Source organism: Meleagris gallopavo, chromosome 12, assembly GCF_905368555.1.
Source record: "Meleagris gallopavo chromosome 12, MGAL_WU_HG_1.1, whole genome shotgun sequence".
Taxonomy (NCBI): Eukaryota; Metazoa; Chordata; class Aves; order Galliformes; family Phasianidae; genus Meleagris; species Meleagris gallopavo.
In genome coordinates this window covers 18,744,429-18,761,710 of record NC_139415.1, presented here as the reverse complement: position 1 = coordinate 18,761,710, position 17,282 = coordinate 18,744,429, and the positions used below count along the sequence as shown (strand labels likewise).

General features: G+C 50.6%; 1 protein-coding gene across 2 annotated transcripts in view; it reads right to left on the bottom strand.

The window, feature by feature from the left end:
* Positions 1–203: 203 nt before the first annotated feature.
* GLCE (glucuronic acid epimerase) overlaps positions 204–17,282 on the bottom strand; it is a 34,697-nt gene continuing 17,618 nt past the window's right edge. For both annotated transcript variants that reach the window (XM_085233742.1, XM_085233743.1), the window contains exons 2-4: positions 8,386–8,945; positions 6,098–6,343; positions 204–3,863 (exon numbers count right to left, since the gene is read on the bottom strand). In XM_085233742.1, the coding sequence (XP_085089868.1) occupies positions 2,839–3,863; positions 6,098–6,343; positions 8,386–8,932 (1,818 nt within the window). In that variant the 5' untranslated portion in view covers positions 8,933–8,945 and the 3' untranslated portion in view covers positions 204–2,838. The remainder of the gene's footprint in view (positions 3,864–6,097; positions 6,344–8,385; positions 8,946–17,282) is intronic.

Below are 17,282 nucleotides of genomic sequence, written 5' to 3'. Positions count from 1 at the left end.
CAAAGCCTGCCACCTCATTTTGAGTCAAAACCCTTCCAAATTCCCCACCAGGAGATGCCTCGAAGGCCATGAGGATGGCGGGCCGATGGCTGGCTGATGCACTGGACGTGGCGGTGGACTCAGTGGCCTCTTCCAGCCTCAGTGAGCTGCAGCCATAGGGAGGGGGGGAAGGTACTGACCAAAATAACACGAGCACTCAATGCTTAACCTTAAGATAAAAAAAAGGAATTTATTTTACAATCTTATAAAGCAGCTTTACATGAAGCACAAACATTGATCCATTTACTTTGTATATAAACATAGTAGAACCTTTCCCTCTGCAAAAAGTCACGTCTCGCCGTATATAAAACTAACATGTGCACATTGTGCTTAAACTGCAAAGTCTGTACAGCTTTACAAAGGACCACCCTTTACAAGAGCATCCTGTAAACAATTTATTGCATATTTAACACATGGTGTATACCCCACATGTAAAAATGTAGAAAAAATAAAGTACAATTACAAGGTGAAGGGAAATAGCAGCTTTCGGTGAATGTCTTGCACAATGGCTGAGAAAACAGCACGGCCACACGCGTACGGTTGTGCTTGTGTGTCACTGGTGTGCATACACCACGCCTCCAATCAGGTCTACGTACAGCGAGCCTCACGGGAACGTCGAGCTGATCTGAGTCCCCACGACCTTTGTCATGTTGACCACTGGGAAAGCGCAGGGATAAAAGTTACTGACTTCAGCCAAGTGACGGGCGCCCACCTCCGACCATCCCCTCCCAGCTCTGTATGGAAAACACGATCCCAAGAAGAGCCCTCACACCAAATCCCTTTGGCCCCACGGCCCCTGGGGGCAGCGGGCTGAAGTGACACAGGTGCCAAGGCCAACAGGAACGCAGCGTGGTATCGAGGACACGGTGTGCCCAGAGCAGTGGCACTGCCACCAACGCTCCGGGGCCGACCCACCCCAACGCTACCATCACTGCCATTATCAACCCGATATTAAAAACAAGAAGAAAGGAATTAAATAATAATAAAAAGAGGGCACGGTGGCCTCGGTAAGGCACCGGCACCGCTGCAGAGCAGTGCCCTGGAAGTGTCTCTCGCTTCCCCAAATCCAAAATGGGCAAAAACCAGAGGGGATGCACAGGGGGAGATGCTCTGCTTGCAGCGAGGACCGGTCGCTGGAAGGAAGCACGTCGTTTGGGTTGTTTTCTCTGTGCACACGTGTTAAAAAAGAAAAAAACAACACTAAAAATAAAAATCAGCTCTGCTAACTTTGGTATTGAGATTTCTCCTGCGACAGCTGCTTTTCACATTAACTGATACGATCACACAGCACGCGTTTGCAGAGATCAAGTAATTACAAAGTCGCTTCAAATATCTGCAAGAAAAAGCACTGAAAAAGCAACAAAAGCAAACAAAAACCGAGATGCACGCCGTCCTCGTGCCCAGCCTCTCTGCAATCTGAAGCAGCTCTGTCCTCTGTAGGAGCACCTTAAGCCAAAGCACACCGACACCTGCAGCACGTCATGGGATCAATGGAAAAGCCCCACAGCGAGACGTGATCACAGCACGCCAGGACGTGTTGGGAGCTTTCGTGCCTGGGATGGGATGGGAGAGCAAAGCCCAGCACGCCTGCACAGAGCTGACGAGCTGGTGTTTGCTGTGCTACCAAGCCACACCATTGCCATCTGATGATGCCATCGTTTTTACCCTTCCAGATCCACCAGAAATCTCCACGCTGTGAAGGCAGACCATGGCGTGGGCATGGGTTCACAAAGACGAGATGCAGACCATCTGCTCCTCTGCGTGCTGCCAGCACAGTGGAAGTGCTGGGGTTCTGTTTGATGACTGGTGTCGGGCAGCAAAGGCCAAGCAGCGCTAAAGCACAGACGGAGCTGTAGAGCCCTATGGGCTGATTGTCATTTTTCAAGTGCTGGATCTTGGGAAGCAGGTTAAAAATGAAAACCCCCATAGGAAAATGCTCACCATTTCAAATTACATTTCCTGCACGCTACTCGAAACGAGCTCCACGCCACACAGGAATTCAACACGGGTCTCCTACAGAACCAAGCCAATGCTTACAGAAACCTCTCAGATGTGATGAAAAAAATACAGAACAGAACGTCGGGCTCCACGAGAAAAGACTCCAGCTACCGGGGGGGAGGGGGATGTGCTGCCAGCACCCCACGTGTGCCTGGCTCCCAGGTCAGGGCTGCTGCAGCCGCAGCGCTGGGCCATCCATGAGCCACCAACTTGTGCTTACGTGGTGCAACGCAAAGCCATACGGCTACAGGACCTCCAGACAGAGAATAAAAAAGGCCGTGTCACCCCAGGGAGAGAATCCATACAGAAAGGAAACACCTTGAAAAAGCTACGCTGTCCACTACCCAGGCTACAAGGAAACACACGTTTACAGCATTACACCACACCACCGGCGACGCTGTTCCAACATATACACAAATAGCTCCATTTCCAAAGAGGCCACATACTAACTTGTCAGGCAAGTGCTGGACTTTAGAGACCTGTATGGCTTCCGTAAATATCTTCCTGCAAAAAGGAAAAACAAAATCGTCCCCCAGCTCAGTGCACAGATGGGTTTTGCTTCGTGCGGGTAACGTCACGGTGGAGTGCTACAGAGAGTGAGCTGAAGTCCTCGATTCCTGCCCATCAGACCCAAAGGTTTTCACACTGGAATGCAATTATTTCAGGAGATCAGTTTTAAGGATCACTTCTTCGAAACGGTCCGTACGAATTTAGGATGCGACCTTTTCAGGTGTCCCCTCGCCGAGCTCCAGAAGCCCGAACCTTCGCCGCCAGCAGGCACGAGGGCTTTGGTTGTCAGCTCTAGTTGTGCTTTGCCCTGCCGCCCCGCAGGTAGCTCTTCCACCTCCTGACAAACTCTTTAAAAATCGGGGCCTCGTCGATGGTGCTGAGCAGCTGGAGCTGGTTGATGTGGGTGGTGTGGTAGTCCCAGCGCGCCAGGTTGGGAGCGGTGCCCAGCATGAAGTGCCGCAGGTCGTAGATGGTCCCGGAGCCGGTGTCGTAGAGGGGCAGCATGGCCTTCAGGGACTCCATGCCACGCTCATACAGCAGCCGTGCCTCTTTGCCCAGCTTCTCCCCCGCGGTCTCCTTCAGGTCGTAGAGCCCGATGAGCGAGTACATGAAGCCGTTGAGCACAAAGGAGCTGGGCGAGGTGGGGTACTCCTCGTACCAGTCGTGCCTGTTCATGAACACAGCCTTCACCCCGTGCTGCTCTGATGGCAGCTTGTAGGGCGCAGTGGCCCGCAGCGCGGCGCTGAGGAAGGCGTGCTCCTTGGTCAGCAGGTAGGCCCGCACCAGCGTGGAGATGGCCTGGCCCTGCGCCATGGCCGAGTACCAGCCCGGGTCCAAGGACTTGAAGCCTTCCCCCAGCTTCCTGGTCACCATGATGGGCCAGCCGCCCCGCTCGTCCTGGTTCCTCACCAGCCAGTTGCTGGCCGCGAAGAAAGCCGCCATGTGCGCGGTGGCCGATATGGTGACGTTGTCGAGGAACCCCCGCCCCTTCGCGATCAGCCTCACCACCTTCTTAGGCATTATTTTGGTCTGCTTGACGGCCTTGGTGTTGGACAGCCCCACGCCCTTGCGCAGGTCGGTCACCAGGTCCCGTGTGACGGTGCTCCAGGCGGTGCGGGCCCCGATGCCGTAGTAGATGTCGCGCTCCCTGAAGGCGATGAGCTGCGTGTTGGAGACGTAGTGCACGGTGAAGAGCTGGTTCTTTTCCGTGGTCTCCAGCAGCACAGAAATGCTCCCGTTGGTTACGAACTTGAGATCGAAAGAAATAATGAAATCTCTGGTGTTCCCGAGCTGCAGGGAAACCCCCTCGGTGTTCTCTGCAAAACAAATAAACAGTTGTTCGGTGGGAAAGAGTTCCTTTCTTTAAAGATATCAGAGATACAGAGCGCAGCATCCAGAGGTAACCAGACAAAACTCAAATGCTTTTAGGCGAGTTGATCAATAATTCAAACGGCCTCTGCTTTCTGTACATGTATTATTTAATTAAGCATAAAAGTAAAGCCGTGAGCGATGGCTGTGGCAGGGAGCAGCCCACAGTAGCTGAGCGTGCCAGGGGCTCAGCACACAGCCCAGGCAGCCACTGCTGGGGATCCAACGCAGCAGGATTTGGGCAGAGAAAAGCCGAGGCAAGGAGAGTCATAGGGGATTCCACCGCGCCTTCAGGTGGTGCTGGGAGGACACAGGCCAGGAATTTGGGGTAGGGTACGACCTTAATACGGCCACAAACAGACCTTAATGTTTAGTAGAACCATAGAATCATGACAGCTGGAAATGCCCTCTGAGATCCCCAACCCACCCCACCATGCCCACTGCCCACGTCCCTCAGTGCCATATCCCCGTGGTATATAGAAAGAAGATAATATTAAAAGTGTTTATTAACCTCTCAGTTGGCAAAATTCAGTTCAGTTTAAAACACAACAATAAATAAAGCTCCCAGGTAGTAGCACCTAGTGCAGCTAATGCATCTGTAATGCCACGTGCAAATCCCACAGCTTTGAGGGCTGACCAACACTTAAAAGGCAGATGTTTTAAATTAACAGAATTAAAACCCTCCCATGGAAGACCACTGTTTCCATTCTGCTACCTCCTGACATGTAAAATATCCCATAACGTGCAAACAGAGGGCTGTGGCAATGGCTTCCCCATCTCCAACCACTCCCACTGCATTTCATATCTTGGGCTCTTCTGCACCGTGCACTGCAGTACCACTGTGCTGTGCCCTGAATATCGTGCACAGTTCCATGTAAATAACTTCTGGTGCCACAACAAAGTGAACTATGATGGGAAAAGGTGCTTTAAGAAGGAAACCTGAAGGCTGCGTGCTCCTTCTACAGCCATAAGCGCCTCTAAAGCCATTACTTACAGCCATCTCAGACCAGTGGATGCAGACTGCAGCCTTCAGCCCTGCACAGCACTCTGCCATCAATAAAGGATGAGGACAGAACACACAGCAGCTCTTTCAGCCTCCTCTCTCCCTGTATTTCTCTACTACAAAGACATGAGAGTGTTCGGCAGCTTTTCCCCAGAGGCCTGAGCCTAAGGTGCCAACTGAAAATTACTTCATTGTCTTTTTAAGTAATGGACTCATTAATTCTAATGGGTATTGATTGAGGAAAAATACATTACGTCCTTATTAACGAATCTGTCTGAGCACAAAGGAAACTCCTGCATGAAATAATCCACTTCTCAAAATAAACCTCTGCTCAGGACGAAGCAGAACAGGGGAAAGTCAAGCGGGTAACAGCAGGCATGTGGTGTGCAGTGGTGTGAGAGCCCACACAGCCCACAAAGCCAAGGCTGTGGGGACGTGGTGGGCCACCTCCATGAGCCTGGAGGCAGTGGTACTGCAGCCTGACAATGCCACCAACACTGGGAGCTGCTGGGGGTCTCTTGATGCCCATCTGCCCATTAGGGGGTTTTCCTTTCCTCCCCTGGAAAAACATTCATCACCTATATACGGTCACTGCAACACAGAAGCTGATTTAGTTATACTGAGAGAGGGCAAAGAGCATAAGAAACCACCCCTAACTACCTGCAAATACACCACATCCTCTTGCTGCATCATTACGGCAACCCAATTAAACCAGAATGAGGTCTGGCCCTCAAGCTACAAAAATAGTGGCATTCCAATGAAGAGATGCAGGGTCCCAGCAGCAGTCCTGCATGGGACATCTGCTCAGGCTGAAAAGTGCCCCCCTCTGTCACCTCACATCATACCCCGCTTCACATACCAGCTCTCACATCATACTCCAGCACTGTGGGCTGGAGTGCTTTGCTTCCATTCTGGGACAGAAGCAAGCAGGCTCAGGAAATGTGAGCACAGCTGCTCTGCTGAGCTGCAATGCTCAGCATCCCTCCCAAAATATACTCACATGTTTCAAAGAGCAGTGATGGAGAAAAAAACAGTAAAAAAAAAATAAAAAAATACACAACTCAATGATGTTTTCAGGTAAGGTCCTCGGGATGGAAAGCTCTTCATACAAACAAAACCAGAGGAAATGGAGGAGGGCCCCCCGCTGACCGAGCCAACAGTCTGTCTGCCATCACCCACCTGGAGCAACAAAGTGCTTAACACTGGTGAACTTGGCTTTATCGGGCACTGTGGAAAGGGAGCAGCCCTTGGGCACGATCCACTCGGCTGCCCTGCTGCCCCTGTCCTTCTCCTCAGCCGTTTCGTACACCTCGATGTGCGGGGGCTTCTCTGTCAGGTTTTTGCTGTAGTGACTCAACCCGTACTGTGCGATCTGGATGGGATAGAAGTAGCCCTGAGGTCCCCACTGGGTGGATAAGGGCACACCTAGGAGAGAGGAGCAACGTGAGTGTTTCGTTGGCACAGTTCCACACGTGAGCGTTTGCAGTGCTGCACGCTCCCTTCCCCATTCCTTCCCCACCACCGATGATCCTGGCAGACGACGTGAGAATCACAGAATAACTCAGGTTGGAAAAGACCTTCAGGATCATCGAGTCCAACCACAAAAGCTTCACCACCAGCTGGACTCAAGGAAAGTCCCATTCATGGAATGAACCATCCCCGTTGGCACTGGGATCTGCGATGGGGCAGAACTGAGCAGAGGGGAAGGGCAGAGCAGTCCTTATCGTGGTCCTCCATGCATTCCCATCTAACTGCATCCTGATGCATCATACTGACTTTAACATGCATTTAAAATGCCCTAACGGATTTTCCTCCCCAACCCTGGCGATCACTCAACCCCCACACGACATCCCATATAACACAATCCCTTTAACACTGCATGCATCTTTTCAAATCAAATGGCTGTGTTATCGCTGGACTGTGGTTTGAGTCACTTGGTGCTAAAGGAGGAACCTCCCAACCCCGAGCTGCCCCCATTACCTTGGCTGGGATGTGCCAATTAACCCAGCCACATGTGTACAGAACAAGGCAAACACACATTGCTTAGGATAGAATGGAGGAAAGCAGGATTTCCCAAAGCCCTACATTTTGTTTGGGGCAAATTCCCAATTGCAGTGTAAGAATCCAAAGTGGGAATACACCACTGTGACCCTCTTGCAGCATATTTAGCACTGCAAGCTTTCATGTGCATGTAAGAAGAGAAAAAGGAAGATGCAAATAAACAAGTTGGCATTCGCACCACTCTCCCCTTTGGCAATGTCAAGCTCAGAAACTAATACTGCAGTGAAAATATTGCTTAAACTCAATGGGAAAAGATACATTTTCATACATATTTCTGTGCTTCACGTTCCTAATAAATATAATTGATGGGGATGTGATGGTTTACTGCTGCCTGAAAACCATCAGAGGAGATATTTGAGTCTCGTGTGCTATCTCTGTTCCTGGAAGCCAGCTGCTCATTAGTGTTAAGCATCTGCAGTTAAAGGGTGAACTCGTTGAGACTGAAAGATGCAAAAAAAAAAAAAAAGAAAAAAGAAAAAAAGAAAAATGCGCTGGAAGAGCTTGACTTGAAATTCATACAAGATGACAAGATTAAATTCTCCAGGTCATAGGACATAGCAACGCATTAACCTTGCAGAAAGGGAGAAGGTGAAAATACAGCACGAGGTTTTCATCGCGCAACAACGTGAGCATTTCCAGGGCTGGAAGCATGCGAGGCAAGAGCTAAACCTGGCTGAGTGTTTTAATACTCAAACTCCTCCTCTACAAGCATTTCTCAGCCCTGTTTGCTGGCTGTTAACTATTGCCTTTGCAATAGCCAGGCTCTGGCGCTGCGTTTCACAAGAATGGCTCTTAAATCACTTGCTGCAAAAAAAGCGAGGCCAATAGAGGGATAATCAAACAGTCAGGTGTGAAATGTGCCTGTTCCCTAAGCTGCATTCAGTCAGCAATTACTGCAGCAAGAGGAAAGGAACCTCTCTCCCCAGCCTCTTGCATACAGAGGATGCATAGCTACTGGGATGTGCTCACACCTTTGGTAACGAAGGTGTTCCAGGAGGGCTCTGCCTACATCCTGCTCCCAGCACACATAATCATGCCATAAAAACAAGCGTAGGGAAAGTTCAGAACTTGAGCTGAGAGATGTCAGCCCTTTTAACAACCAGCTTAATCACCACAGTAGGTTACCCCCATCCAAAGCGGTCCTTTTCCCTTCTGCAAAACCTATTTGGCATTTGGACAAAGGATCTTGAACCTGAAGCCCTTGTTTGGCTCATGCCCAAGTGAAAAAGACAAAGTAACCTCGAAAAACAAGTCGATGTGATGCTGCAGACTGCACCACATTTCTTGATCCCCAGTGCATTTTTATCCACGCTGTCGTGACAAAATTAGGAGCGCTCTGCATCTCAAATGACAACAGCAAGTTTCCAGAAGCATTTCAACTGAGAAGGAAAACGTGGAGCACAAACCTTCAACACCACTTATGCACTTCACTCTGTCTCGAACCTCTACGTTGTAGCCCTCGAAGGACATAAAGACCCCATCCGGGTGGTAAGGTGCTCTCTGTGTGTATACTTTGGAGTAGCTATGAGAGAATTCAAACCTGTCATAACCATCGTACTGAGCAATTTTCCCATAAACCTCAAAGTATTTCTCTACCCAGCTGAACGGCAGGAAGACCTCGCTGCCTTCCCTCCTCCCTTTGATGGTGTGCTCGTCGTTGATCAGACAGTCTATCTCTTCATACTTCAGCCCCGGGGCTCTGTTGAAGCCTCCCACGACGGGAGGAGCCTTCTGCTGTTCCTGGGGTGATGCTTCCTCGCTCTGCTTGGCCACATCCCGTGCGGGGCCACTGCTGGCAGCGGCGGCGCGGCGCTCGGGGCCACCTGGGCTGCGGGGGAACGGGCCGGCCCCATCCGAGGAGCATCTGTTCCACAGCAGCACCGTCACCAGCGTGAAGAGAGCGCAGATGATGATCAGAGTCTTGTAGTTGACCCGAGCTGCCAAGCAACGCATATTCACACCATACCTGCAAAACAAAGGGAGAGGCGTTCAGGGCGCGGTGCCGAGCGGCCCTGGTGCTGGAGCTGCTGGCAGAACCACGCATTTGGCAAAGACCTTCGAGGTCCTCACGTCCAACCACTGGATTTCTGGCTTTCGTTTGCTTGTTTAATGGATAATTTGGGGGTTTTATTTCTGAGCTTGATGCATAATTGGATGTTTGAGTCCAATCACGCATCCCTTGGTGCCACGGCTCCTGAATGTCGCCAGGGATGGGGACTCCAGCACTCCCCTAAGCAGTCCATTCCAACGCTTGAACAAATTAAAGAAAATAATCACAGAATACCCTGTGTTGGAATGGACCCATGAGGAATGCCAAGTCCAATTCCTGACTCTACGCAGGGCAATCAGTTAAACCAAGGTAAACTCAGCTGACCCAAGAGCAGTGCCCCAGTTCCAGCAGTTCAGGGCTGTACGCACCACCATCAGGTGCAGAGCCCTTCTTAACTTCCTCCCTGTTGAGTTTACCCCCAGACCCATCTCTGCAGGCATCACTCAGCCACTTAGAACCTAAAATCCTTGGAGTTGGAACGGACCTCTGAAGGCCATCCAGTCCAACTCCCTGCAATGCACGCAGACACCACAGCTACATCAGGCTGCCCAGGGCCTGATCCAGCCTTGCCTTTAAAGCCTCCAGCAGAGGAGACTTTCCTCTTGTCCCCTACATTGTGTTGTACATCCGGGACCGTGCCGTTCCACGCTCTCACCATCAATGAGAGGCTGAGCAGCCATCACAACATCACCATAAACCTTCACATTCAGATGGAAAAACCACCACCGTGCCCAGAGCAACGAGAGGATCTCCAATGGAACAGCCCCATAACCAAAGCCTGGAGCCTAGCAGTAGTTCACACAGCTGAAATCACCTTTTTTTTTAAAATTATTATTATTTTCAAATGGAAACAATCAATTATCTCCCACCAGTCTTATGCTCCTGCACTGTAAGCACCATCTGGTCAGTTAAAACCGGACTTTAAAAGAGAAGTGTCTTATTTGCCAAAAGCCTGGCTTGCTGTAAGCTTTTAGAGAGCATAAATTTCTACCTAATTGTATTTTTATGGAAACTCTAGCATAAGAATAAATCCAATTTTCTGCATCAGCAGATGGTTTTCAGCGATGATGCTTCTGGGATGACCTCAACAAACACGTTCTGCTCTTTTTACACACGGGCATAATTCACTTTTAAAGAGTGAATAACAGTTCTGACTCCTACCTAGGAAACTCAACATTAACTAACTCATCTGGATTAGCAGGGGATGAGCAAAGGGATGGGGAACATCACCACCATGCTCTTCCCACTACCCCATGTGCGTGACTGTTTTCAAACAGCCCCATGTGTTATCCCCCAGCTGTGCACAGTCCCTGGCCATGCTGCCTCAAAGCCCTTTTAGCTCAGCTTGGTTCTGCTCTGGAAGCACACGTGCAAAACCCCAACCACAGAAAGGCAGAGGGATGGGGCACGCAGCAGCTTTTGGGACCCCGAATAGGAGATGCTGATGCTCAGCTCCAGCACAGTGTGAGCTGCAGTGATACCGAGCTTTTATGAACTACAGATGAGCAGAAGAGGACTCAGGAAGAAAAGTGGAGTTTTCATTGCATGAAATCTCACCAGGCACTGAAACATCCAGAGCTGCCAGTGCAGGAGAAAGGCTGACTGTGTGGTACATGGAGAGATGGATTTCTTTATCCAGCTGTGGAAGAAAGAATTCAGAATTTCCATGAGAGAAAAAAGTAATTTAAAGCTGCAGAGGGGCTGTGTTAAATGGGCCTATTCCCTCCGTGCTCTTATAAAAAGCATTTCATCATATGATACTTAAAGGATTTGATGATCACAGGATGGGAAAGCATTTTAAAGGCATGAAGGGCGGGGGGGGAGGGGGGGGAAGTTGTTTTCTCCTGTTTGCTGGTACAAAGGTGGGTAGACATCAAGAAGCACCGGGCTAAACAAACAAACCAACTGGATTTTGCTGTGGCTTTGTGACTTCTGCCTGCAGGAAGGACAAACTTTGGCATCCCATGCTGCACATGCGCCATCAGCATTCCCAGCTCTGTGCCCATCAGAGCCTCTCCTTGAACTCTTCTCTCACCACTGGCATTTCATTCCTTCCTGGAGAAGTTTTAGGGTTGAAAACACGACGAGGACTCTTTCTTTTGGAAAATTCCAAGACGCCCGAGCCAAATTTCCAGCAGCTCAGATGCCTTTCCTCTATCATCACTGCTCTGCACAGAGCCCCATACATCCACCAAACAGGACGGCTCCTGTGCTGGGCTGAGCCGTCCCGGAAGATGAAAGGAAATGCAAACAGAGGAATGGCACCTAAACCAGAATAATAATTCCTGGCACAATAAGGATAAAATAGAGTTCCTGAGGGAAGCCCTGGATTTATTGAAGGGACTTTTAATCCTTGGTAAGAGATGGGGGTGCCCACAGCCCCGGGCATCACAGGCTGCTGGCATTAAGCTCCCCTAAACCGGAGCAGAGAAGCTGTGCTTCCCTGGAAAGCAGACACCCCTCTCATTCCTATGCTGCCTGCTCGCTTCTTGTTGCTGGACTTTTCCCAGGCAATCAGCCCTATGGAACACAAGGTGTTTTAAGAGGTCTTTTCTTGCATTTTGTCCCACCCCAAAACACCTCTGCTCATCTGCATGGCTCACATGGGGAGCAGGAATGACTTTAACCCTGCTCTGAACACAGACAGCCACGCACTTCATGCACCTATCTTATTTTCCAAGGAGAGAGAAAATGACTTCTTATTTCTAGCAGGAATGTCTCCTTTCCACTGCCCCACATTGCACAGCACAATTCCTCCTCCTGCACAAAGCTCCTACGGGAAGGCTGGGTGTGCCAAGGGCAGGCAGGCATTGAAGCAGCCTCGCTTCAATTTCTGCTCGTGCTGTACAGACAGCATTTAACAAACGGGACCAACGAGCCTTGAGCACACAGCCCAGCCCCACAGGAGCTGAGGAAGACCCAGAAAAACAAACCCCAAGGCGACTTACTTCCCCAACCCACGGCGCTGGCAGCAGTTTAGGGCACTCCCATGGAAATTCTCCGTGCTCAAACAAGGATCAGAAGGGAGTGAGCTGCAGAGCTCTGGGACACACAGTGCTGCTCCCAGCGAGGAGTTGGGTTCCTGCTGCACTGCGATAAGGCAGCGCCTGACTTTGAAGCCTGTGTGCCACACTGAGCTGCTGAGAACAGAGAGAAAAAACGTCTCAGATTGGCAGTTCTGTTCACACGTCCAACCCAATGTTTCAAGAAGAGAAGAGCAGAACTTCAATACGTGCCCTGACCTAAAGGCCACGCACACGGCTCAGCCTGCTTTTCCCCTTCCTGCAATGAAATGCTGGTTACACAATAAAAAAATAATAAAGAACTCAGGCCTTGTTTTTAGTAACCTTGGAAAACCATTCTATCAAAACTTCTGACCTATTGCCAAAGCCTCAAAATGGGATATTGGTGAAAGGCTCCAACTTCTAACGGCTCTGCTCCTCTGTCGGCTCTTCAGCACAGATCTGCTGTATAATCCTCACTGGATTGCTGGGCAGGAAGGATCTAACACACAGAAACTGCAGCCACGAGTCCACCCCACAGCTTCCCAGTGCACCGAGAGCCTTACAGAGCTTCACTAATACCCACACACCCATCAAGCACCAGGAGAAATGCCTATTGCTGTGCAGCAGCTCTTGAAAAAGGCACAGCACCTACAGACACCCAAGTGATCCTCTGGTGGAAACGGAGATTTGCAGCTCATTTCAGCATCAGATGCACTCATTATAGGACTCTGTTTGTCAGTGGTGGTGGCAGTGCTTTTTTGACTGTGGTTTTTTGAGGGTGCTGTTGGCACAAAAATCCACAGCACAATCCCCAAGCACCCAAACACGCTTATGTTTCTCACTCCATACAGCAAGCACAGGTCTTCCTTCTCAAACCCTGCACACACCGCACGCTTTGAAGGGCGTTTATCAGCCTGTACTAACTGAAAATCAACTGCAGCTCCAAAGTATAATTGCAACCTGAAGTGCACACCAAGGAAACAAAGGAGTGCTGAGGATGGCAGGCAGGCACCCACCCGTACTGCCAGCAATGCACCCAGGGCCATTTCTTTGCACAACTGCTCTGTGTGCATTGGCCTGGCCCGTTTCCTGAACCTGAAACAGCACTCACCCATTAGAGCACTGCCAAGGTGCCTTTGTTCTGCCAGTAAACGTGCCATAGAGCACTGCTAAGAACTCCAGCTCAGTGCCTGCTGTGTGCCATGCTGCCTTACCGGGGTGCGTGGTTCGGAGGGACTGCTGTGCTAATCATCAGCCCATTCATCGTACAGCCCAATCAATCTCCTTGCTTTCCAGATGGATTAAGCTATTAAACCCCTCACTAACGGCACAAATAACTCCAAGATCTGGCTGCTGCTCACGAAGGCACTGCAATGCCTCTTCCTAAACTACCTAGTATTGCGCTCTTACCGCACAGATTAAGCACAACAGAACCATTTCATCAGTCTCTGCATTCAGGCTTTGGGAGGAAATGTGGGATCCAACACCAGAACATACAGGTGAGGTCCTCTCTTTACACCTGTAAAGCGTAGTGAGGGGCAGTGCTGCCTGCATGGACAGGTGGGATGCCCTAGACCTGGTGCCAACCTGTGCGCTGCAAGCTCACACGTTCTGCCCACACCATGCCCATGCAGCAGCAGTTGGCCTTTCCCAGCAGATCAGCATCTGAGCACAAGATGGATTTTTGTGCAGAAGTTATTTTAAGTGATTGGTGGAGTCGGTGCAAGACAGAGCAATTAGCAGCTGTGATTCTCACAACGCATCGTGTCCCAACACCCTTATGTGAGCTCTGCAATGCAGAATTGCTACAAAGAAGTGTTAAAGTATGAAGAATACACGGGGTTTCTGAGCAGCAGCGTGCTAATTCACATCCTCAGAGTGCTTTGCTGATAGAAGCCTGCAGTCAGCCACGAGGACTTCCATCTCAGTGGTGGGGAAGTGTCAAGGTAGAGTCACGGAGCAGCCAAACCATAATGAAAAGGAAGGAGAGCACAGTTACAGCATCACAGCATAGAGCACAAGCAGATGACATCCAGCCACAAGCTGAGCTGAACGCAGGGATGCCCCAGCAGCAGGGGACAGGAGCACACAGACCTGGTGCACGGGGAACTCCTTGCTGGGAGCTCAGCCTCAATGAGCTGGGTGGGAACCACATGGACCCCTTATGCATTTACCTGTCTCTACTGCAAACCCACGGGGAGTGAACTAAAATGCAAAGCTTTGCTCTCCTTGCTTTTGAGAAGCGAGGGCAGCATCAAAACCATCCGATCCTCTGACAGCCCCCAAGAGTGGCTGCTGCAGGAGAGCACTGCTGCTGCTTCTGTCAGCGATGCAACCTCACTGCAAATCAATGGAAAAAACACAGAAGTTCAGATCAGAAGAGTTTTCACCATCATTTCACATTGCCCCATTGCTGCTCCTGGCTCATCAGCAGCGTTGGAACGTCGTCACACAATTCCATAAACATCAGCAGTACATTCTGCAGCTCCAGCCGTCCCACACAACACCTTTTTGGGACTGGGACACCCCAGCTGGAAGTACCTCAGGGATCCACGCTTTCCTTCCCAGCAGCGCTGCGCAAACAACAGAGCCACGGAGCAGAGAGATGCAGGCACTTCTGCTGCCAGCTCATGACAATGCCTACAAGAATTCAGCACAGAGCGTGCTCCAAACGACAGCTCAGACATCTGGCAAGGATTTGGCATGCCTGCCTGCATGCAGCATCCCCGTGCACTGCTCTGAAGAGCTCTCCTTGGAGCTCCTGCAAACTCCAAACCTGCTGCTTTGCTGCACCGCTTGCTATCAGAGCAAAGCATTCATATTCACACTCGTATGTATTTCAAAGCTACATCACTGCTGCTTTCCCCATGCAGAAAGCAGAGGTTAAGGAGCACAGTGCTTTACAGCAGATAAATAAGACATGCTTTAAGTCACGGCAACTGGCTAAAAGTGCCCTGCTTTTATTGCATGGCAAACACCAGCACTGTGCACAGACAGTTGCTTGGGCAGAGCTACCGATGGCAGCTGCAGCAAAATTAGCTATTTCCAAAGGAAATGACCTACACAACAATAAGCACTGCAAAAGTGATGTTCCCAGGAAGCTTCTGAAGCTCAGATTGCAATTGCTTTCCCAGTACCTTCCCAGTGCTCCCATGCTGTCCGTAGGAGCAGGCACAGGTCCCTCATTTTAGGACCAGACGTGTACCATGCTTGGGACCACAGGTCTCCAGCCCACAGCTCTGAACCCCCCTGCTCAACTTGCCCCAGATCTTGTGTTCAGACTACCATTAACCCCAGCCCAGGTTTTTCCTATTCAGAGCTGACAAGGCAGCCCAGCACCGGTACAGGAAGCCCAAGCTAACGCACAGATGCTGCTTTCATTGAAGCTCACAGCAAAAGCAGCTCCAGCTTCCATGTACTGCATCACAGTAACTTCAGTTCTGGTTTCCGGAATGCAGCCCACGAACGCAGGTAGCATGTAATAAGGTATAAGAGAGAGACGGCCTTTTAGCTACCTTTTTTTTCTTCCTAATCCTTTCTACTTCAGCTCCTTAGAAGAGCTGATGAGAAAGGAGGGCAGAGTAAAATTAGAAATGATATAAAAGCGAGCTGAAAGGCGCTCCATGCAAACGGCTCCAGCTGCGAGTCATCCTGCACTCTGGTTTATTTGCATTATTTAATACTGAAGGTGATTGCTGTTAAACAGCTAAAACACACACCCACAGAGAAGGGACAGGTCAGAACAATTGCTGGGAGGACATGAAGCACTTCCAAGGACACCTCTCTTTGGGAGGAGCAGCTCAGGGAGTGCCACAGTCGCTGTATGGGGAGAGGTGCAGCATTGCCGCCCACTGCTTCTGTGCTGTGTTCTGAGATTCCAGTTCAGTGTGAACAACTGGTTGGTTGTGTTTCTTTGGGAATGGACCATTCTACCTCATTTCCTAGTTGGTTTCATTCCAACCCAGTCTAAGGGGCCGTGGCTTTGCTCCTTGTGCTGCCTTCTCCTTACCAGGGCAGGGACAGCCTGCATCCTTCTGGGATTCTGCTCTCCCACCGTGACCTGCAGACCCCCAAGCACCCAGCATGGGGACAAGCAGCTGTACCCAGCCCATCACACGGAGCTGCAGCGTGCAGCTGCAGGAAGGGATGAAGTCACCCCACGTGGACAGGAACAAGGGCTGTGCGACTTGCAGGCGCAGAGAGAGGCCTGTGCTGAAGTTCAGGTGGAGGGGCAGCTCTGTGCCTGCACTCAGAATCCCATTTGCCATCCTCCCCTCACAGCACCCCTCCACGCAGTAATGAGCGCTGAACCAGCTGAGTTACAGCCATAAATGTGGTTCTTAAACCCCACAAATCACAAGTTACACAGATATCCCAACTGGACACCACAGTTCTTGCTGATGAGACTGCTTAACCTTTGGAACCAACCAGGGGACTGAAGACATCCTGACCACAATTTCTTTCATCCAAGTGAAGACAGGCTTTATGAAGACGCAGCATTCTGCTCCAAAACCAGATTTGAAGAACAGACGTTGGCAGCTCTTCCTGCTGTAACACCCCAAATTCACAACCTCAGCCTTTCTCCCAAACTCCTTCAAACTCACGGAACAGAAAGCTGCAACCCACCCTTACTGCTCTCGATGGCATAACCTCTCTGCTCTTCTGCTCAGGCTCAGAGACAAGTGGAGCTGCTCACTGCAGGGGCAGCACCCCCAAACCAACACCACAGAGGACAGAAGCACGGGAACACCTCAGCACTGCTCTCCTCTCCCTGGGCACGCAGTGGGTTTGAAGGCTGAGCTGCAGAATAAATCCCTCTGCCTTCCCCATCTTTGCCCCTCCACTCCCACGTGGGCCCTGCAGGAGCCACTGGGGAGCACAGCACGTGGCCTCGCTCCATCTCTGCAGCCCACGGCAGCCTTCTGCTGGCTCCTCGTGTCCCACCATTAACCCATGGGAGCTTTGCAGACATCAGTTAGAACTCACTTTCTCTCCCGGATTGCACATGTTTACCACACGCCTGCAGCTGTCACATTGCATAGAATTTCTTTCTCAAAGAAGCAGCTACAACACGAAGCAAACCAAGACCCTCCCCACTCGGCTGCTCTCCGAAAGCATCGCATCCCACCCACCTCCCCACTGCCTCAGGTCCAGGGAAGCACTGCAGTCCACACAAGCTCTGGCTGTGCCAGCCCACAGCCAACCCACCTCACATCAGCATCCCCCCCCCATGCCAAGGAATGGACAC